Genomic DNA, 22,828 nt, shown 5'->3' with positions numbered 1-22,828 from the left:
GAGAATGGTACTATTCCCATGGTGTCGACATACTCACGTAGAGTTGTCTACGGTCAAGTAAAGGATTGATTCCTACGTTCTAGCTTTTAAAGGCTAAGTTATTATATTGTGTAAAATGTATGTTTGTGTGACATTTGAAAACAATGTTACTACATACTGCATATGTCTGTGGATATAGGCATATGTGTTTTACAGAAAGGTTGTACACATTTGTACATTTGTATGAAGAGTTATTGGACTGTAAATAGAAGAGAGATTTTTATTATTTAAAAAGAGATAAACTGTATTATGAATATGCTACTTACTGCAAATGGACATTGTGGACCAGTGTTCTATTGTGATGCTTATAAGTGTATTTGATTGTCATACAAATGCATTTATATTAAAGTGCACTTAATGCTGCTGATGCACTTGTGTCGTCATGGCCAAGATCCCAGCTTCATCCTCAGCATCACAGTCCTACCTCCCTCCCAGCCTCTCCTCCGTTCTGCCCCGGAGCGAGTTTCGCTCAGCAACAGCTCTGACGCACACGCATGACGAGACACTATCTGAGTCAGACTGACGCACTCGCTGGACGTCGAGGCTTTGCGTGCACAGAGCCACCTCCCACTTATGATGATGATGATGTGATGCATAATAGTAGGCACAAATAAGACCCCCCTCCCATCACCAGCATCACAACCAACCTCCTTTACAAATTACACTTGCCCACATTCACTTGATGTACCTGCGTTTGCCAGACTCCATATATAGGCATTCCTGTTCTGAGTGCTATTCTCAGCCTCCATTGAAAAGCTCTGTAAAGAAGGGGGAGGGGCACACAAAGGAGAAGAGAAAGCTAAAATTAGATGTACAGTATGACACATATGCCAGACAATGTTAATATGAACCTATTCTCGTCCTCCCAATACAACATGATTTTTGTGAAATTGCTAGATGACAAAATTGGACAACAAAGTAGGGCCATCTCAGTTTATATGAGAAATGTTTTCCTTATAATTTTCATTATAAGATGAATGTTATAAATTATCATTATTTCAGACCTTCAGTCAAATAAGGCCATCTAAATAAAGCAACATCTATGGTCTTTGTTGGGCTGCCAATGGGTGTATACATGGTTAAGTGCTGCCCCCTGGTGCTGAAAACTGTCAACAACACAGTGTTGAGGAACTAGTAATCAAATGATAGCATACAAAAGAGAATAGATAGTATAGGTAATTTCATATGGATATTACCATCCAAGCAAAAAAAAAAAAAAGACAAAAAATATTTTATGCCAGGGATGCTTACTTAATAATACTGAGGAAGCAATAGGCTATGATAACCCTTTCCCTCACTGGGTGGTCAATATTTTTTTTAGGTTCTAAACTCCCAGTATCCAACCAAACCAAACCTGCCGTTTGTTCACTTGGGTGACAAGAAAACTCACCTGCATAAGTTAACTCCTCAGTTAATTATCATCAACGCTACAGCTGACACCTTTTGCAAATAATTTTAAAACATTTATTTATTCAATAATTATACAGTTATACATTTTGTACAAACGTTACATCTCGCCATACGCCACTCGCCTTTAGTAAACTGCAGACGAAAGGCTTGATTTGTGAGATCTCCTCTGGGGCTGGGGGCGCCAAACGTCCACTGAATCCGACATCACACTCTAGAAATTATATATTTTTTTAGCTTTCACTGTAAAGGTATCTTTTTTGGATGTTTGCAGCTTCCGGAGGAACTAAACTTACAACTTCACAATAAAACAAAACAATTGCAAACCTGGTGTTCATTTACATTTTAAAAGAAACTATTCATCCAAGAAGAAATATTAATCATTACAAGTTTGCGTCTTGGTTCCTCTTGACATACATTTGATGCACAATTTTCCAAATAACCTACTCTAGTGAATAAAGCATATCTAGCATCAAGCTGAACTGATGAAAAATACCAGCAGAACCAGAAGTTAACATAATAGATAATAATTTCAAAGAGACAGGAATGTAAAAACTTTCTTAAGAAGATACAATTTCAGCATAAGGGGGCTGGTTTGTAAAAATTCAAATCAAAGAATAAAATGTGCACCATTCACTACAAATAATCACATGAGGAGGACAATACCACAAAGTGAAAACAGGATCATTTTATTAACATTTGACACATACAATGAGCTTTGAGGAAAAACAACAGGCTTGATGCAGACCAGAAACAATAATAAATAGGAAATGGGACAGAATTATTTCTTTTTTCCTGTAGCAGCCTCGGCAGCAGCTGCAGCAGCTTCAGCAGCATCAGCTTTGAGTTTTTCCTCCCTTTGCTCCAAGAAGACTCTGTATTCCTCAGCAGACAGGCTACAACACAAGGCAGAGATTAGTCATCAAAAGGATATTCTGTTTAAGTTATTAGGGTTAAGTAAAAAGAATCAAAAATTGAAAATGTAGGAGTATTTTCTATGGGCTCTAATTAATGTAATAAGACAAGCACTAATGCACTCATAGTTCCAGAAGCACATTTCATTTAGAAGTCACTAAATCTTAAACAGCCAATAATTGTAGCTCCCAAGAGATAAGTCTTGACTAATGGGGTAGAAAAGCATTGTGGAGGATTTCTTGCTGAAGACAAATCCAAGGGACAGATTTGGGATGAAAAAAAGTGCTGAAACTTTGAAACAGTGAAACAACTTTAGCTTTGCTGACAAAAACAGAAGATCTCTAAACATGATAAATGAGTGTGTACCAACAGTACACAGGTGGGAGTTTGTATGCACATCTGCCTGTGAACGTGCCAGTGAACCACAGCTGTAATCTGCTCCAACCACAAACATGAAAAAAGTACCTGAAAAATACAGATTTCTCTGGCGGTTTTCATATTCTAGAGTGTAAACATGTCCTAAAACCAGCCAGCGTTCCCAGTTGATTATATGGTATTAGGATTAGAAATATTTAAAAAGGTAAATTCACAAATGTTGAATGTTCAATTAGTGATTTGACCCCATAACCCTATCTCTTCATTAACATAATTTTAGGTGCCCCTACTGTACCAAGTATGATGTTATCTGACACCCAGGAAGAAGCTACCAAACAATATGTGTTTTAGTCTTAACTGAACATTAGCAAGATTAGTGTCGATCCCTTCTCTACAAATACTGCATCAGACAGCGTAAAAAGAAAATGAGAAAATATGTTCTTCAAATCCACCCATTGCTACCGATTCACACTTCTGTTGTAGTTGGCATTTCTAATTCCATTTATTTCAGAGGAGAACTAGCTATTAAAATATTATATAATGGAGGAGGATTTGCGTCACTAAGTCAACACCCCTTCAAGATACCCTTTCCTTGGGTGACTTGAAAACAGGTTTGTAATGTGTATAAATCTTTAATCACGTATTTGTTGTCAGAATTAGAAGCCCTATGCAAAATCACGCAACCAGAAAAAGGGTCACAGATGATTGTGGAGTCCCCATTAACTGAATAAAGTGAAATGTGTGACTCTCAATTCTAAATGAAATATCTTTCTATTATTATCATTTTAGGTTATTTTATTGACTTACAAACTGTGAAACTCTAAAATTGTGCACACAATACACTTGGGATTAAGTTGTGTGCAAGGGGACATACAAAAACTTTTAAACAGTTCATATTATTCAGTGTACTTTCTAAGTCTGTTCCAATCTCCCCTGTGCCTCTTCTCACAGCACAATCTACCTGCAGGTGAATACAGCTAAATATGGATAACCTGCTTTTGATTAATTATTCAGATGTCATTATTACTATTTAATAATGTCTTTTAGGAAGCTCCTGCATGAGCCTCACTTTGCCCAAAGCACACAAACTTACTCATTGACAACTTTGATGCCAAGGGTACGCGCAGAGCCTACGATGGATTTGACCACATTTTCCAGTGAAACATTTCTCATTTTGAAGCATTCATCTTGGGCTTTGACCTGTGCAATCTCATAAATGGCTCTCACAGACACCATCCCTGCTGTCTCGTGGCCTTTAGAAAGAGAAAAGCACAGAAATAAACTGTTTAGATTAAAAAGAACAAACAGAGTGGACAAGTCAAAGAGGTGGACATAAGATTAGAATATTAAAGGGAAAAATACATTATTCTCTTTTGTTTCTCCAATACAAAAGCACCTTTGCCACTTCTATCCTTTGCAGCCAAAGCTCCCCAACGTGATGAATATTACATCAATCACTCAGAGCTCAAACGGCGGCCAAGAATTTGCAGGTTTTACATGACAGGCTCTGCAAGAGCCATGGGCTCACCTGTTTTTGCCGCTCCTTTTGAGATGCCCGCTGCCTGCTTGAGGAAGTACGACACAGTGGGTTGTCCAATCTTCAGGTCGTACGTTCGGTCAGGCTGAAGTCAGAAAATAACACCATTATATTCCATAATTTCAAAATATTGTTTCTCAAGCAATTTTTATAGATTCACTAAAAACCTGGTTAATTTAGTTAAGATGTCGCTCAAAATACTTGCACAAGATGTGAGTGAACCACACAGGCTTATAGAAGATGTTTTTTATTATTAAAAATACCAACTCTGTAAAATGTAATGCAATTAAAATACATTAAAAGTGATAAGATTTGTGCAATACTAATTAGGATCTAGTAACAAACAATTGATGTCATATGACCATAAATCTTACCGACATGCTCCTGCCTGAATTACTTTGTTATAATGACCGAATTACATTAGTCAAAGTAGGGTATTTTACACATGCTTAGCCTCATTCTCGTGTAGAATAACATGCCAAGTGAAGGAATTATGAATGACATCCAGTTACAATACAACATTTGACCGCGTTGGTAAAGCATCACTGTAGTGCTGTATAATTTTGATGTACTTTCCCTTGGAGAGTAGCAATTTATCATATTTTCCCCAAAATCATAAAGGTCCAATAAAATGGAGACCATAGAAAATGTTTTATCATCATCACTGTGGGGCCATTTGACCTTTCAAGTGATAAAGGTCGTTTTGTCTCTTTTTACACAGTCAAAATGGACTGTTGATGCAAATTCATTACTCAGTTCTTGAGAGCAAGTGTCTTTGAAGGTGGTCAATGCAAAAAGGAAAGTTGCTATGTTTGGTGCTCAACAGTCACGTCCAGTGTGAAGCTGCATCGCTAATCAGCTATGTGGTAACTAAGAAGGATGTTTTCATTTGAAGAAATAAAATGCAAAATATTTTACTTACAGAAGCAGATTATAAATAATATTATAGGCCTTGTGGAAATTATATACTAAATAGCTGATTAGTTCCCAGCAAACTCTGAAAAACTTTTTATAGCTATGGGAAAATATTATACGGAAAAGCTCAAAGTGGGTGGTTACTGTTGAGCTCCATAAAGCCCAGATATGCCATCAAAAAATGCCAATTTATTTCTAAGATACTTGATACTTGGCTAGCCATTGGAGTGCCAGCAGAGGGCGCCAGTTGAGAGTAAGAAAAAACATGATATTAAAAATGTCTTCAGCCTTATGTAGGACTCAGCTCTCACTTCACTGGCTCAAAGCTCATACAGCACAGACTTATTCATCACAAATAAAAGTATTACAAAGTTCTTTGACAAAGGAGATGCAACAGCTCTTTTCAGTGCAGCTCCCATCCCCAGCATGCACTTAATGCTTCTTGACGCCAGGATCCTTTGGGCATTGCTTCATTAATGAATGCAAATGGAAAGGCTTACTTCGGTGAGGGAGTATGAATAATAAAAGTGAGCTGGTAATGTATGCAGCCAGTGGAATAACCAGAGTGGAGAAAAGGAGAGAGAGCTTGCACTGTAACGGGTCAGTGGTGGGTTAGAGCAGGCAGACGTACCTTCACATGGATTTTGATTGGAAGAGGGATACCCTCCTTTAGCTCTTTGGTCTTCTCATTGAAGTCTTTGCAGAATTGTCCAATGGGGATTCCTCTCTAAAAAGAGACATGTACAGATTATTTCCAATGTGAGCTGCTGTCTGGGCTCACTGTGTCACTGCTGAATGCAGATGCCCTGGTGCTGTCAGTCAAACTGTCACAAAAGTCAGAGCTTTTTGACTGCATTTGCACACATGCACAGTGGAGAGAAAATCTCTGACAGTCTGGTTTATGCACCCCAACCATGTGAAACATTTTAAAACTTCATGCTCATTCTCATTATAGTCACACTGAAATGCATTTGTGTGTGTGTATATAGCAGAGTTTGTTTGTGTGCCTGTCATTCTTTCTATGACTGAATGCATGTTGGCGCCCAGAGCCAGAGAAACCCAGTGATGAATGAGCCTCCCATTTTCCAGCTCCAGCGAGGCCAACCAGAGCGAAAACAAAATGGATGGGTGACATTAAGTCAACACCCGTCCAGTACTGTTGCCCTGCACCATGGCTTTTTGAAGCAAGGCCCACTAGTAATGACTAAAATAATACAATTATTGACACTAGTGCAAATTAAAAGTCAACGCAACCCACCTACATCCCCAAATATAGTGATTTTATCTAAATGTTAATTTCAGAAATTAGCATAGGAAAAGGGGATTATGAAATCACAAATCAACTGTGCCGTGACAGAGCTCAAGAGTGCAGAGCCCCCAGATACAAATAATGGATCTGATGAAAAGTCAGTCATCATGAAAAATTTTCCACTGACAGAAAAGGAAGGCATTTATTTGAAACTAACAGAGCAGAAACTTCAGTGCACATCATCTAACTAAAGGCCTCCAAAGCACCTGCTGCATAGTAATCAGTTGTGATCGGTACATCCCCATTGCTTCATAAGACACCAAAGTGCTCCCCATTGTGCTCTGTGCATAACACAATGACAACAATCTGATTGATATTTCTACTCACCACTTCAATCAATGCACATTTTCCACATATTTAGGTGATATTTAAATTTAAATCTCCTGCTATTAAAATGAAAAGCATTTTTTGTCCCAGGAGCTTTTCCAGCCTCTACCTTATCTTCCCCTCTAGTGCTTATTAACAGTAATCCCATGTCAGCCTCACTACCTTCTTCTCCATCCTGCCCCTAACACAAAACAACACTGCAAAGTAAACAAGCAGAGGTGTGTGGGGGCCAGGGCATAATTAAATATGGATTCATAAAAGACTGTGATGTTACATATGAGTAGAAGTACAGCCTTTGGCTTAGCCGCGCACATTCAGCTACTGTTTCTTTCCTTCTGTACAGCCACAGTTGGATAATGATCTCTCCCACTGATTTAGATGGCCCTTTCATGCCACACAATGCCATAAAAAGCCCTTCCCAACCAGCAGCAGACAAAGCCAAAAAAAATTTCAAAAAATGTGCTTAAGATCAGACAGTTATGTACACAGGGAACAACAGCTCTAAAGATAGACAAGAGCAGCTCTACAGGGCCTCCTTGCCCACACTGTCATGTACTGCCATCAGCCATGAACACAAGGCAAATGGTCAAATAAGTCCAAGTCCTGCTTATGGATAAGACACAGCACCATGGACACAGGGAGGTCCTGGGTTTGTACGTTGTTAAAATGCGCTTGAGACAGGTGACAACATCTTTTAATAAGCTGTCCATGAGGATCCAAACAACTCAGCCTCTGAAGATGACAACAGAGACCATTTTAAAATTTTGTCTCCAGGCTATTTAATGGTTTAATTCCAGTAATTACGACAATTGGGTCATAGTGGTAGTGGTGGAAATCAAAGTCTTTAAATGTTGTGGGGCGCCTGGCAGGCCATAAAAGCAGGGCTCAAGATTTGCTTTTCCAACCTCATATGACACACTTATCAGGGTGGGAAGTGGAATGGCCATTGCATTTATGCCCAGGCCAAATCACTTTCCACTTTCACTGGATCTGAGCATCTAATCATCCCAGAGCCCTAGTTGCTAGATAAATCCCTCTCATGCACCAGGACTGATTAGACCCCTCTCCAATATAAAAAGATTGCAGCCGATCACCCAAGGCAGAACCGTCAAACAGAGACTAGCACACGCCACCATAAATCATCAAAAGACAATTGAGATGCTGGTCATTGGGATTAAACACTAATCTAGAGGGTATTTATTGTAGTCAAGTCCAGCTCCACTTGTGGTGAGCAATTGCTATATCATCCACAGCATGAGCAGAGACATATTATGGTAGTTGTGATTATAAGAGCAATTAAGCAATTGAAATTAAAATATGTGCAAGTGTCTGTTTGAATTGACCCTATCACCACATTCTTTGCAGTCGTTTTGACATTCGTGTTAATGTGATTGGCCTTTCAGCTTCACTAACTCATTTTAACAAGATGTAGCTCTGGTGTGGCCGAAGAGGAAGCAAAGTTGATGGGCACAAAGGAAAAGCAGAGAATGGAATAAAAGAGACAGCTGAGGTGCATTAAACTTGTCAGAATGTAGCGGCCAATATTTGCTACAATGAAAAAGGTTTGCTTGACCGAGGGGAAAAAGGACGAGCAAAACAATAGGGTACGTCCTCATTAAAATGGCCAGGATTCATCTGCGCAGATGTTTATGTATGAACACCTGAGCCTAATTTTAATCTGACAAGTCTATCTGTTAAGTATGTGTGCATAATAAACTAAGAATCTGTTGATGGGGAGGATCCTTTGTGTGTGGACGCAGGTGTCTTTCCATCTGAGAAGAGGAAAACATGACACTTGAAGAAGGGGCGAAGAGACAGCCCGAGCAGGTCAGAAGCTCTGCTCTGCTTAAGGGAGCGTGGCAAACATGGCTATAAAGGACACAGACATAGGACGTGGCCCTGGGCAGCAGACAGGATTAATTGCTGCTGGCACACGAGGCCACAGGATAAACGGCCATGAGCAATGGACAGTGGGACGTGCGATGCAGTGATGAAGGTGTTACGCAGAGAGGGAGAGAGAGGGAGAGGGAGAGAGAGAAAGACAGAGAAAGAGAGAGAGAGAGAGAGAGAGAGGGGAGAGGAAGAGAGAGGAAGAGAGAGGCTGGTGGGAGGTGAGGTTAATTAAACTCTTCAGCAGAAACACTCTCATTCATTACAGTCATTACTCTGTTCATTTAATCTGCTTTGCTGTTGGCATTTTATCATACTCTGCCCCCCTGTAGTGTCATGCAGGTGATTAGGTTTCATGTCGGGGACCGCCCACTCTGCAAAGGGGAAAGTTCGAGATGAGAGAGTACTAAAAGAGACTCACAAGGTGCGTTTGGGTCCTGTAACTACATCAAGGAAAAAGTAGCTTGTAATTTTGAGTTACTGGTGGATATTTCTCTTTATTTTCCACTAGGGATTTGTTTTATAATGAAAACAGCTTTCACTCAATACTCAAATGAGCTGAAGGCCAGTATACAGTTGCTTTTAGAAGTGCAGAGACCAGGCTCTAGAATGGATAGAGTAAAGAAAATTCAGGGACAACCAAATCAAGCCGAATGTTGTGTGGTGTTGTGCTCTGAATGGCTGCTTAAAATAGACACTGGCTTCACCTCTGTGTAAAGAATAAGAATAATTTCCTGTCTGAGGGCATAGTAAGAAGAAAAGCCAGCCAGCTACAGTAGAACAAAATGAATCGTATTGCCACAAAACATCCCCCATTTTCAACTCCATTAGGCACCTCTCACAGAGTTGAAGCTTTGTGCATTTTTGCCACATCACATGATTAATCACACGAGACTGGAGAGGCAGAAAACACCCTCTACGTCCTCACTGGAGAAATCAAAGGTGCCCTGACGGGGAGCTGGAGAGTTTGGAACAACAAAGTCACAATGAAACAATAGATGGTGACACATCTACAAAGCAAAATTCAGAGGGGAATAGCAGTTCTAAGGCAGCAGCATCAGACTGATTAATAACAAGCTGTGCTATAAAATATGAATCACGTGAGAGGCCGCAGGTAATGGACATAGACTGACATTTCATGCCTCATTTAGATTTGTCATTTGTCATTTCTATATATTTCTTTCAGACTAGCTTTTGCAAAGGGAAAGATAGTTGAAGAGGGTCAAAGCCTAGAATCAAACAAACTGTGGGTGGATGAGTTATGAGGAAAATGTATATTCATTCATAAATGCACAACTGGCAGGCAATAGTTACAGTTACAGCCATGTTTAAGAAAGAATGAAAGAAATGCTTGTGGGTGGCATTTGTTACATCTTTAAAACACACTATTTGCACTAATACATTCTGGCCTCAAAACAGTGTATAATAAACATACAGTACATCAAATAGAAAAAGGTCATTCATATATAGAGATAGATCCTTTTACATTCTTTTTGTCCAACAACAAATTAAATAATGGCAAAAAGGTGTTCCCTTTATTGGACACTTTCTGCATTTTTTTTTTTTATTGTTTGGTTCTTTGAACTATGGAGTTATCAGTATCTCAGTACACAAAATGTATTGGTTATTTTGCAAAACATAGCAGCACATGGTGACTATGAAAGCAAGTATTTTTGTAGAATATTTTGTAGATTACTTTCATTTTTTGTATTACATTAGTATATTGTTACAGTAATCAGATAGTTCCAAGATTTCAGACTGAAGAATGCAGATGTTTATCAATTTCCTGGTGACCAATATCAGCGCTGAAGTAGACCACAGATCATGTCGATGTCCTTTACCGTTCTTGGACAGACTGTAAGACCTCTGTATCCTTCTCCAATCAGGGCCAGAGCTAGAAGTGATGAGTGCACAATACTGCGGCCGGCCTGGCTGAAGCATGAGCTGGTACCAGTGACCTTCAGCCACACCCAGGGGAAACACAAACAAGAAAACATGGAAGACAGTATCCAGTGAGAGGAGAGATGGGCATAAACAAAGACAGGGCGGGAGGGAAAAGGAGGAAAACAGAAAAATGCATGACTGAAGTGTGGAAAATAGAAAAGCTCTTCTCTTGGAAATCAGCAGAGCGCAGAGCTGAAACTGACAAGAAAGATGAGTCTCTGTCCTCTTTCTCGCCAGTCTGATTAAAACTCTCACTCCAGAATGAACCAGGCACCATGGGAGCCACAGAGCAGTGGTGCTGAAGGACCCAGTTACTACAGGCATGCACTGAAATACTTCAGATACTTGGACAAAAGCAGGACCTTAAAAACAAGGTGAAGCAATGAAATGCCTCAAAATCCCACCTATGGTAAGACACAACCCCCAATATGAAAAGTAATACGGGCTTTTCAGAGCATCAGATAAATAAATGCCAAAAATACTGTATATGTTCAAGAATGACTACAGCAATGTATGCAAGTCCAAAACATTAACCCAGCATACGGCATAATTTAGAACAAAATGCCTTGAGATTCTCTAGACATACAAATAAATTGGTGTAGAGCTCAACATAGTTTTATAAACATTATAGCCAACATTTAAAAATATAGCAGTGGGCAGATTGTTTCCATAGAGAAGCCCTTTTTTAGACTGGATATGTGAGCAAACAGAAGGAGGTATAATTAAAGTTCTAACATCTGCTTTTGGGGCTCTAAACGTGTCTTACAGGCATTGCTCGCTCCACTTCCTTCAAAAGAGGGACGCTAAATAAGGAAGGAGCAGAAGCTTGCAAACAAAGACACTAATCTCCTGGCAGTAGCATTAACATAATAGCATATTATTGTAACAGGGAGTAGGATTTCTCCAAGCGAAATTTCAACAGCTGATGGAGGAGGAATGAAGAGGAGGAGGGAAGAGGGGGGTGGGGGTCTGGAGAAAGGGACGTAACCTGCGTACAAATTAACAGCACGACCAAACTCAAGCAGCGCGAGTTTCTTTACCTCGCCTCCCTCTCGCGCTGCACTGGTCTGGGTCCTGTGCCGCGCGCCGACGCAGCTGGACACTGCAGGAGGCGACATTGCACGGCCGGATCCACATCACGGAGCCTCCGCATAACCACCGGAGCTGCCAGCGTGCCGTCCGCGCAGCCAGCCCTTTTGAGCCGAAGGTTTCTTTCTGCCATGCCTGTTCAGGACCAGAAGCTTCCAAAGTACGGAGCCGACTTTGCTTGGCGTGGCCGCACAATGACTTTCTTCACCATCTAACGCCTCACTATCTACAAACAAGCGAACTGTACAGACACGAGGATCGGCCCGTCATCAGCAACAATAAAAAGGCACTTTACTGGTCAGCACCGCGCTTCTACTTGCGAAAATGACGGTATAAATGAACGCAAAGGGCATCGAGTGCGAGGCAAATGGTTTGGGGAACAACTGTTTTACTTTGATGAGAGCGGCACACGGAGACTGCCAACCCCGATACCTGCCGATAATAGGGCAGTTATGAAACAGGTGTTGCGGAGAAGGGCTTTGACTGAGGTTCGGAAACTGCCAAAGGATGCAAGACGCGACTCGACAGCACTGCTCCACGGCCAGCTAATGATACGCGTTTGAGGAGAACAGAGAGCGGAATAAACTGTGAAACTGGCACAACAAGCCCCGGAGGCTACACTTGGGGGTACCACCTGATAAATCAACAGATGCTTCAGTCATGTGGCTGTAAGTCTGGGGATTGGGTTAATTTAGCAATGCATTATCTGGGATTGCACACCGCCTCACTCTATTAATTACAGCCATAATGGCACAGCGGCTGTCCAGATGTCCTTGGAGCATGGTGCACTTGTGATAAGTTGTGCTTAGGTCTGGGTTGTGTCTGGAGATCAAGTGAAAAGTTCAACATGTTTATTTGCATACATTCTGTTTAAACTATCTGGAAAATCATGCATTTTAATTTAAGTGAAATATAGTTCATAATGTGCGTCTGTATTCAGGACAAATTAGGGAAAAGTATTTTAGGTAAATTGAATTTGAACACGCGTCTCACTTGGACACCATTACATGCCATTACTCATGCTTAAAGTGAAATGGTTTGCTTCACCTTGTCAACAGAAGTGTCATTTTCGGTGACAGAGAAATGATGAATTTGGTCATTATTGATGAGCTGAGTGGACACACGCGCTGTCGTCTCTCTGCCTCACTCTGAGCAGAATAAATTACACAGTGCTGACGGCCACTCACAACACAAACAGGCACTGACAGGGATATTTCCATGGTGAAATTTATGCTGCAGGTTGAACTAAGAAATTCAACCTCAAGAAAGCCAGCTGTCAACCTCTCCATTCTCCTATAAGGGTCTGGCAAGGGAAAGAAATAACAAATTTAAATTCCAATATCCTCTCAATCTGCAGCTCGGTGAAATTCATTCAATTCTGGGGCATGGTAATCGAGTTGCTCTCAGAGACAAAAAGCTTCATAGACAATCTGATATTACGAATGGTGCCATGATCCACAGCGGCCCTCCCCCTGTGCCTCACGGCAGATTAATCACTCGAGATCGCTTCTTCTCCTGTGTCTTTGATTCATCTGATGCAGAACAAAACCCATGTCTCTATATCTCAGGATCAGTCAGGCCATGCTCATGCCTCTGCAGTGTGCAGAAAGTCCTTTTTTAATCCGAATGAGTATTTTTCTTCTCTCAACTTTAGGTTTCCCACAGGGAGATTATTTATGAACTATTGCTATCATGGTGTAACACTTTATAGGCATATAGACAGCCAAATTGACTATTAATCTTTAACTCGAAGTCATACCCCAAATACAGCGCAGATCCCCTGAGGATTTCCTTCTTCAATGATTCAGTGGGCACACAAAAGATGGCACATCTCCTGTTAGTCTAACACAGGGAAGTTGTGTCTCTTCCATCAGCCAGATATCAATACATTTACCATAGACAGATTTTCCTGAATAATCTTGTAGGAGATCTCCGGCTCAATCAGGCTCAACTGTTGCCATTATGGCACATCTGAGCTGGTAATGATTTTATATTATAATACCATCGATTGTGGTGAGGGGTTGACACTGAGCAGCACTGAGCAGATAAAACACAGTCCAGTGATCTGTGCCCTGCTTTTCAGCTAAATACTACAAAGAGACGTTTTTTCGATCGCACTGTAAAGTCAATGATCATTTCTCAAGTCAAGATCAATACCAAGGTTTATACTGTCTCAGGCTGAAATATGAGCAGTAGGGAAAAAAATGAAAGCACATTTCAAGCCAAATTAGCATTGGCTGCAAGTGCTCACGCAGATGTACACAGTGTGTGTACACACATTCACGAGTCAAAGCAGCTCTAAACAAATAGCAGGTTATCAATATTCATCTGCAAAAGGAGCTGAATTTGAGATGATTAAAGACTGCAGCAGGGAGGGCGATCATGCGCCAGAGACAACACAATCAAACAAACAGTTTGACCAGGCATGTGTATCTGAACACAATTAATACATGAATACAAAAGAAGGTGAAATCATTGCACAATGAAAAGTAAAAGTCAAGACAATATCTTGCATTAAAGAAAAACAATGTCAAGATGTTTGTATGTAAAATGAACACAATTTAATTCAAAGAAAAAGAGAAGAAAAAAACTGCCGTCTGCTCTGTGTGAGGAGCCAGGGTAGATGGAGCTCTGGCCAAAGATGAAGAGCGCTCATTGCTTACTAAGCGCCAACGTCTTTAACCATAGCAACAAACCACTTTACATTTGTTTCTGAAAGAGCACAGCAGGTAAAAGCGTGTTCTCATCTGTCCCATATAGTCTTGACTATATACAAATGGCTGAACACAAGAGTGTACAAGTATAGTTTAATGCCAGTACAGTGTTACATTCTCATTAGAACATTTTGATCTTTTTAGGCATGGTGCCCACACCCCAGGTGTGTGTATCAACCCTGGTGACGGTGAGCACAATGGCTGTGGTGGACCTCTACCTGCTGGAGCAGAGCATGCTGGGAGCTCGCGGTGTTCCGGGACCTAGTGTGTGGCAGTGTGTGGCCGTGTTGCTAGGTGATGTGGGCTTCCTCCTTGCACTGCGCTTTGTGTCAGCCGGTGTGGTCTCAGAGGCTCGCTCTCCACGCCGTGGTTTTGCCAACGCCCTGTGGTTCATGTTCCTGTCTCTGCTTCAACTTAAGCTCTTCTTTGTTTGCCACAACTACCGCCAGGAGCGACGCCCACCTGATCCCTTGGCCCGAAAAACACTGACCTTATTGCTGTCCATCTGTCTGCCCTCCCTGTTCCTCATACTGACTGGGGCCGACCACATGAGCCCACAGAGAAGGAAGCAGGAGGTGCGCGGTCGGCTGTTGTGGGTGGTGGTGGACCTGCTGGACGTCCTGGACCTTCAGGCAGGACTGTGGGAGTCTCAAGGGGGCACAGTGCTCCCCGGGGACCAGAAGTTACCCATATGGGCCGAAGGCCTGGTCTTTTTTTACTGCTATGCACTGTTGCTGTTGCTGCCGTGTGTGGCTCTCACAGAGCTGGGGGCCACTGGATTGCCAGGACAGAGAGGGCCCCGAAAGGAGGCTCTGTATCCTTGGCTCAGTCTGGTCACCATCAACCTCTTCACTCTGGCCCTGAGGGGCACAGGCATGCTATGGTACCGGGACCCTCGGATCTCTACTGTGTTCCTGGGGAAGAACCTGCTGGCTCTGGCAGTGAAGCTGAACTCTGCATGGGAGAGGCACAGACAGGAGCAGCGTGCTGGAGGGACTGCAGTGGAAGCAGGAGACTCCAGTGGGCCAAGCCAGAGCTTAGAGCCCAGAGAGGCCCAGGCCCAAGCTAAAGAGTTACCATCTAATTACCACTCTTTGACGCGTTCTCAGAGCCACACACTGTCTCATGTGAGCCTCCAGCCCTCAGAGACGGCCTTAGGACCTTCTTTCATTTCTCATGAACTATAGAGAGCACACAGCACACAGACGCCTGTATCTATTTCAAACAGATATCTGCACTAAGCCTCGGTCCCTAACTCATGCATTTAGTAGTGCTCAGCTTGGATTTCTGAACCAATTTAAATTGCAATGGTGTGAATTTTGTGTGTCATTATTTAAACTGAACATTGGGAACTGACGTATGTGTGAAAAGAACATTGCTTAATTGTCTGCTCAAGTCTCATAATAATATTTTTCGCTGACCCCCAAGTGCCAGAATGACTTTGGGCAGTAAATTCTTAATGTCAATTCAGATTTACACCCACTCAGTGCACTCCCCCAGAGGTACCTATGTTGATCTGAATCGATTTCATACAATTAATACTGCATTTTTTTTAAATCTACAAAAAGCAAAATTATAATTTATCATGGGAATCAAAATCATATTTTAAAATCAGCTGAAAAACTGTAAAAGCTACCCATTTGAAACTTGCTAATCTGTAGCTGAAATGTACTATGCTGGAAAAGGAAGAAGCCAAACAATGAAAAAGGGAATATACCCCCATCTCCTTTTTGTCATGTGACTTGCTAATTGAATAAAGTTGAATTCTATCCAAACAGAAAGAGTGTGAGAGCCTTTATGGCTCTTTATGTCATTCAGAGACTGCCAATTGCCTCAGCAGCAATGCATTTGCTTGTGCAGCTCAACAACTGAAAACTTTTACATTTCTCTCCAAAGGTGTCAATAGGCTATAAACCACAGTTCAGAATGAAGTAAAAGTAAAACTTATTTGGCTGTTTCAAATTATTGTCTCTTACTCCCATTTTCTTAAGATTTATCTGTAAGCATTATGTATTTTTTCCTCAAGGTTTACTAAGGTTGTTTTGGGAAATACTCTATGAGACAATTGTTGTCTCAAAGTGGAGGCCAGGGGACCCCTGAAGAATAGCAAAGCACTCAGATGGTATTATCAACATATACTCAAAAATAATAGTGCTGTATTAACAGGTATGTTTTTACTGAAAATGGGAATATGTTAGGGGAACATTTTGCAGTGGGGCTTCCAGGTCCTTTGCACGGTTATTTTTGGGGTCCAGAACATACACCATGTTCTACCAGGAGTCTACCCACTCTGCATCTGAAAACAACATCTACTGTGGAGCTATAGGGTGCAGCGGGCTTGCAGAAGCACTTTTATGTTGGGCACAAAATGGTAATCAGAAAAACACTGTGACTTTGCCTGTGGTGAAAGTCTGCCTCTAGAATGATTTAAAATATTGACAATAGCGGTCTAGTAATTTAATAAATATTTAATAGCAATTTCTCACATATGTCAGAGCAACAGATTTCTATGAACGGTTTTGTTAACGCAGCTAAATTGTAACATTAATCCCCAAACATGTTTAAAATGTTGTGACTAGTTTTACTACTTTTTTAAAAGAAAACAATGTAAGTAATCCCTTTACTCCTGACTTATTGATGTTATATTTGCACTTTTACTGTCTATGTGTAATTTGATAAAGAAATTATAAAATTATACCTCTGACCTTTTTCCAATGTTTGGTGTGACAGGTTTAAGTACAGTGTATATTTTTCATTCAAGTTAGTGCTTGTGTTCACAAAGCTCCATGTGGATCTTGGACATGTGCAGTGTAAGATCCACAGCAGCTGTTGTCAGATACACTTCCAGGACAGAGTTTAAACTAATAAAGTGTCTCATACTTGTCTGGTTTTGACAGCTCATTGGCCATTGCATAGGGGCCAACTGGCAGCCTGTCACTCCTTAAATGCCCCAATGACAACAGCTTGGTCCAAATTATTCACCTAAAGAATAAAGCATTGAACTGAAAAACCCCAGTCCCTGGTTTGAACTCACTTAAAGTCAGAGGCTGCACATTTGTTTTGATCGGGAAACCCCACATATTCCAGCTATTTCTCAGACAAAAGGCCACAATTTATCACAGTTATTCCCATGGCCCTGTCATCCCCGATCCACAGGCAGAAACTACACGACTCGGCAAAGTGTAGTCTGTTTTTATGCTCTATGTGCTCTATGTGAAGAACTGGTTAAGTGTGTGAAGCTCATCAAGTGGCACAGTATCCACAGTCAATGAATGGCACTTAGCGCCCTGGATGAACACCCGCCTCTCCAAGCTTTAATGGTGCTATTAATTGAAACTGAGCACATTTGTTAAAATGCATGAATGTATTTTCACTGCTTCATGCTAGATTTACAGCCTATGTTTACAAAATGTATTAAGACTAATGCACCCTCTCAGCCACAAAACGTCAGAGGGGAATTTCTTTTTGGGTGCAGCAACTTTAAAGGGAACTGGCACAGGGAAATCTTGTGTAGCAGACCGCATACACGCAGCTCCACCCGGCGTCTTTCATCTCACGCCTCTTCTTTCACTCTACATTTTAAACACATGCATTCGGTATGCATTCGGTATGCACTCCCTGTCAGGCAGCTCCTCACATTTTTATTATACTAAAAGTAGTGACTGCAAAAGCTGCAGCCTCCACAAATGACTACCTTCTAGAATTTGTTACACCTGTTAGGTCCTGAATACAATACTCAGCATTTTCTCTCAGCGGCCACTGACTCAGAAGCTGCTCCAGAAGAAAAGAGCACTTGTACCACCATTTTCTGTTTCTGTGGCCACCGTCTATTCAGTGTTCAATGCTACTAATTTCACTGTGGCCTGTAATTATTCTCCTGGACCAAAGCTGTCACTCTGGCTTTATCCATCACCCTTTGCTTCTTTTATTTCTCTCATTTGTTCAAATTTGCCCCAGAGCCGACAGGCAGCCTACCCCTCTGCACTTCCCCTGTCGAGGGTTGTTAGTCATGGCGAGAGGGAAAACAAAATGAAGAGTCAAGACAAGCTGAGATTAAAGATCCAGTGTAACCGCCTAAGGCACAGTGGCTCTTAGCTGCCATTTTTTACAGTTGTCCGAGCGGCGCTTGTAGGAGCTGGTATGAGAAGGATGACCACACACTTGACAATAATGGCACTATTTACACATGTCCCAGAGACACCTAAAGGCGACACAAGCTTGTATTTTGCCTTGGCTTATACCCATTTCACCTCATTACCCTTGACGTGGTGATCACTACAGGATGCCCACGAGCCTGAGCCACAGAGTTTGAACAGATGTTAACAGATATGTCTAAATCATTCTTCATAGCACACAACATAATCACTACTGCTTCTGGGCAGTCGTTACCCCCCCCCCCCCCCCCCCCCCCCCCCCGATGATCCTGTTCTTAGATTCACCGCCAAACTATGCTCAAGGATTTTTGTGAAGAAAGCGCCAAGGCGTTGATGGTACAAATTTAAAATGAATCATTTCTATCATACATCAACGACCAATACCTTTGAAGAGAAATCTTGCAGCACTAGGCAGCGTAGACTAAGAAAAAAAGCCTTCACAGCTCCATGACAACCAGCAGGACGTCACAGCAAATCCAACTTTGAGAACTTCAAATGAGACTGTCCTATAACCAGTCGACATGCTTGCCTTGTATCACTGGCCTACAGACTGATGCATCGTTCAGAAATTCACTCCTTTTTCTAAAGAGGTGAACAGTGAGTGATGGAGGTCGGCTGTAAAAACATGTTTTCGCACAGTGTCAGAGTTGTCTTTTATTATGCAATGGGAGGTAAGAGAAGTTTTATATTTGAAGTTTGAGTGGAAGGACATCAAACAGGAAAAACCAAATGAGAGGCGACAGTCCAAAAAAGATTTAACTCTGCTCCAACTCAAAAGGCAATTGAGGGGTCTGCCAAACAGCTTAAGAATAAACATTTTTGTTGTTTTGGCTCAATGTATTTTGTTAAATTAAATTCACCTAACTGGTACATAGTGGTTTTGTATGAAACTTTGTTGTTCCTGTCACGATATACAGATATAGGAGTCGAAACAAAAGGGAAAGGTCTTACTGGTCAGTATACATTCTCATCTATGGCCATGAGCTCTGGGTAATGACCAAAAGGACAAGATCACATATAAAAGAGGTTTCCTCCACAGGGCTGTGCACTTTAGAGGAGGAACTTGGAGTAGAGCTGCTGCTCTTCTGCATTGAGAGGAGCCAATTGAGGTGGTGATCTGAACACGTCCCACTAAGAGGGGGAAAACTGTGTGTTTTCACTTTTGTGAAAAAACAAGCAAATACTAATTGATTTCTCTTCATCTATTAAGAAATTTGTTGCATGAATGTGTAAAAATACCAAATGGACACAAATATGACACAGGGTAGCTTATCACTCCAATTGACTGGAAAATAAAGACTTGCAAGATAAAAAATAAAAAATCTAAATCAGTAGAAAAACGTGAATCACTTGCCGTTTGCACTGATGTTTCGCAGGTTTATATGGATACAAAACTAAAAGAAAGAAACCTGTGATGTCAAATTTTGATTCATTTGAAGCAAGAGAGAAACCTGCTACATGATGCATGAAGGCTACATTAAGGTTGAGGTATACTTAATTATTCCCAGTAAGGGAAATTCCCATAATGCCAGTGGGCAACCTGTCAGAAGCACTGGGCGACTGCTGTGCGGTGCTCGAGGACCCTCCTCCAGATATTGAGCTAGGCTTGGTTAGGAACACCTTAAAGATTTACCCTATTCCACAGGTTTTGATTAATGGGGGAAACTGGAACGTGCATAGGAAACCTACCCCAACAGGGAGAAACATGCAAACTGCACAGATAGTGAGTGTGTCCTTCTTGGTGTGTTCTTAATCTTTATAGAGTAAATTAATTCAAATTGCAGAGCAATATAATTTAATGAGGCATTTGGTGTAGGGTAAATGAATCACCTTAACACCCGCAGAGCATTTCATTATCTTTTACTTACTATTCAAATTTGCACAAGTACTTAATTCTTATTATAAACACACTGTTCATTATGGAGCGGGAGAGTGGGTCAGAGTAGACTTGAGCAAAGAGACAATGATATTTGCATTCCACTATAATAATATTCTCATACAAAACATGAGCAAAGAACTGACTAAAGAAGCAAACGTTTAGCAATACAACATTTGAAGACAGCAGCCAAACATATATAAAGGTAAGCCTCGTTCATTACATACAAAGGCCTTAATTGAACACATGAAAAAAGGTCACAAATAGAAGGGTAGAGGGCTAAATGAGTATGTCTAACCCTTATATACTGTTAATTTCTTAGGCTTTCACAGTATGGTCCAGGTCAAATTTGGGACGGACCAAGAATTCCCTTACAGTAAGTGTCTATACCAAATAAATAGACTGTCCCACATGAATAAATATATGTAATATATAAATATAATGTTTCGGAGAGCAGGAAGAGCATATTTTTGTAAGTTTTCCAACACTCGTTTTTTGAGAAAAACATCTACTATCACACAGTATCATGTCCTGGTTTCCAAAACAAATAAAAACATAAAAGCCAATATGATGATGATATTTATTGCATTTGAAACTGACATGAATATTCTGGAACTGTTGGAATGTATAATATAACCATTTTTATCCACTGCAGCCATTATGCTTATTTCAGACTAGTCAATGCATTCAAAGCAGTGGTATATAAAAGTATAACATTTAATAAAAGTCATCAAATTTCAAGATCAAAGCATTATGTTTAGTGTATTTTTACTGCTGCTGAATGTCAAAACGGGTCAAAATTAACCTGAATAGTATGTAAGGGTTAAATAGTGTGGGAGAAAAGCATTGTTCAAGGTGTGTCACTCATTGTCAAATCCAAACAATAACAACAAACATTACACTTCTTTACATCATTCTCCGCCCACTTCAGCTCAGGCAGGTCAGTCCAGGCTCATTGTCATTTGGCTCAATGTGGGTTTCTGGACGAGTGCTCAGATTAGCAACTGGGTCATTGACCACCTACAGCTCGCCATTTTCTACCTCCACATATTCTATTATTTCATCCCCGACACTCACATGAATAAAGGAGTCATGAGGCGACATTAATGAGGCAGCCACCTGTGACGACAGAAGCAAAGACAGCTTACTCTGTGTTGGTCCAAGGGAACGAACAAGAGTTAAGGTGGGCATTTCCCAAAAGAAACAGCATCTGTTCAAAATTGTGCCTACAGTGTAACTATGCTAGTTTGTGTTTTGACAGAAAATCTATCCAAGATGTTTAAAATCTTCCAGACAGATGTTGTGGAGACAAAAAAAACATTTATTCAAACACTCATTGCTTTATATCCAAAGTTTTGTTCTTTTGGTGCAGTTTAATGGATAAAAGAAAAGCCTATATAGATTAAATGGACACTTTTTCTAAATCTGGATAAGTAAAATGAGTCTTAATTACTTTTATCAAATTCTCTATGATTTAATGGGAATTTTATATTATACTGTATTGGTCCTAACCTTAAGGAGATCTCTAGAAATGCAATCAGCTACCCTAAAAAATTTAGTAATTTATAAATGCCTTAAGATGATGCTCATAGTCTTTATTTATTCACAAGAAAAAAAATCTTTGCTCACAAACCAAACATGACCTAATTGGAAGTATTTTTTTTGTATTTCCTGTCAAATGTATCCAAAATGTGCAACACAAGACTGCCTTAACAAAAATCTCTGCAGGCAAATGTCAGATCTAATCTAAGCCTAGACTTTGTAAAGAGAACAGGTTCACAGTAACAAGTAGATATTGTGTTTGATTTTACATCTAGCAACTGCTGACAGTGAACATCACTTTGAAACGAACAATAAAGTTAATAGAATTTTACTCCTTTAGACGTCCGATGATAAATGTACCAGAGCCGTTATTTCTTTGCGAAACTATTCATTACAGACGCCTCTTCCTCCCGGCCTGGTGTGTTCACTTTTCATTCTCTACCACGAGTGTCGTCATTAAGTCACAGAGATGGATTAGGCGTGAGAATTGATCTGGTTTCCTACAGGGGGAAAGGCATCCACGGCTGATGAGCGCTGTCCATTAAAGGGGGCTAACAAGATCATTTGTATGTGCCGGACGAGCCATGGGGCTGCTTTGGTTCAATTTGTAGAGGACAATCAAACTGTAATAGATGAACACCCGTTTAAGTGTGCGCAGATTGTGTCTTTATAGTGGACAATATAACTTTGAGGATTTTAAACAATAGTTGGGGGGTGTTAAAAGGTAACTGCCTAAACTTTCAGCTTTACTTTGTTGTTTGTTTCATCCTGCTCATAAATGAGAATGCACAGTTC

At 40.8% G+C, this 22,828-nt stretch overlaps 2 protein-coding genes across 3 annotated transcripts in view; one reads left to right on the top strand and one right to left on the bottom strand.

Moving 5' to 3' along the window:
• Positions 1-2,119: 2,119 nt before the first annotated feature.
• The window catches only part of mrpl11 (mitochondrial ribosomal protein L11), a 34,941-nt gene continuing 14,232 nt past the window's right edge, over positions 2,120-22,828 (bottom strand). For both annotated transcript variants that reach the window (XM_020923527.2, XM_055159506.1), the window contains 4 exons: positions 5,820-5,915; positions 4,265-4,358; positions 3,830-3,989; positions 2,120-2,342 (listed from right to left, as the gene is read on the bottom strand). In XM_020923527.2, the coding sequence (XP_020779186.1) occupies positions 2,228-2,342; positions 3,830-3,989; positions 4,265-4,358; positions 5,820-5,915 (465 nt within the window). In that variant the 3' untranslated portion in view covers positions 2,120-2,227. The remainder of the gene's footprint in view (positions 2,343-3,829; positions 3,990-4,264; positions 4,359-5,819; positions 5,916-22,828) is intronic.
• On the top strand, positions 11,632-17,132 carry tmem265 (transmembrane protein 265). The gene is made up of 2 exons (XM_055159505.1): positions 11,632-12,415; positions 14,606-17,132. The coding sequence occupies exons 1-2, from the start codon at positions 12,397-12,399 to the stop codon at positions 15,646-15,648; spliced, it is 1,062 nt and encodes a 353-aa protein (XP_055015480.1). The 5' UTR covers positions 11,632-12,396; the 3' UTR covers positions 15,649-17,132.

Source organism: Boleophthalmus pectinirostris, unplaced genomic scaffold (genome assembly GCF_026225935.1).
Source record: "Boleophthalmus pectinirostris isolate CB_2022bp ecotype Guang Dong unplaced genomic scaffold, ASM2622593v1 HiC_scaffold_23, whole genome shotgun sequence".
NCBI classification, from domain to species: domain Eukaryota; kingdom Metazoa; phylum Chordata; class Actinopteri; order Gobiiformes; family Gobiidae; genus Boleophthalmus; species Boleophthalmus pectinirostris.
This window is presented reverse-complemented; position numbering and strand designations above follow the sequence as displayed.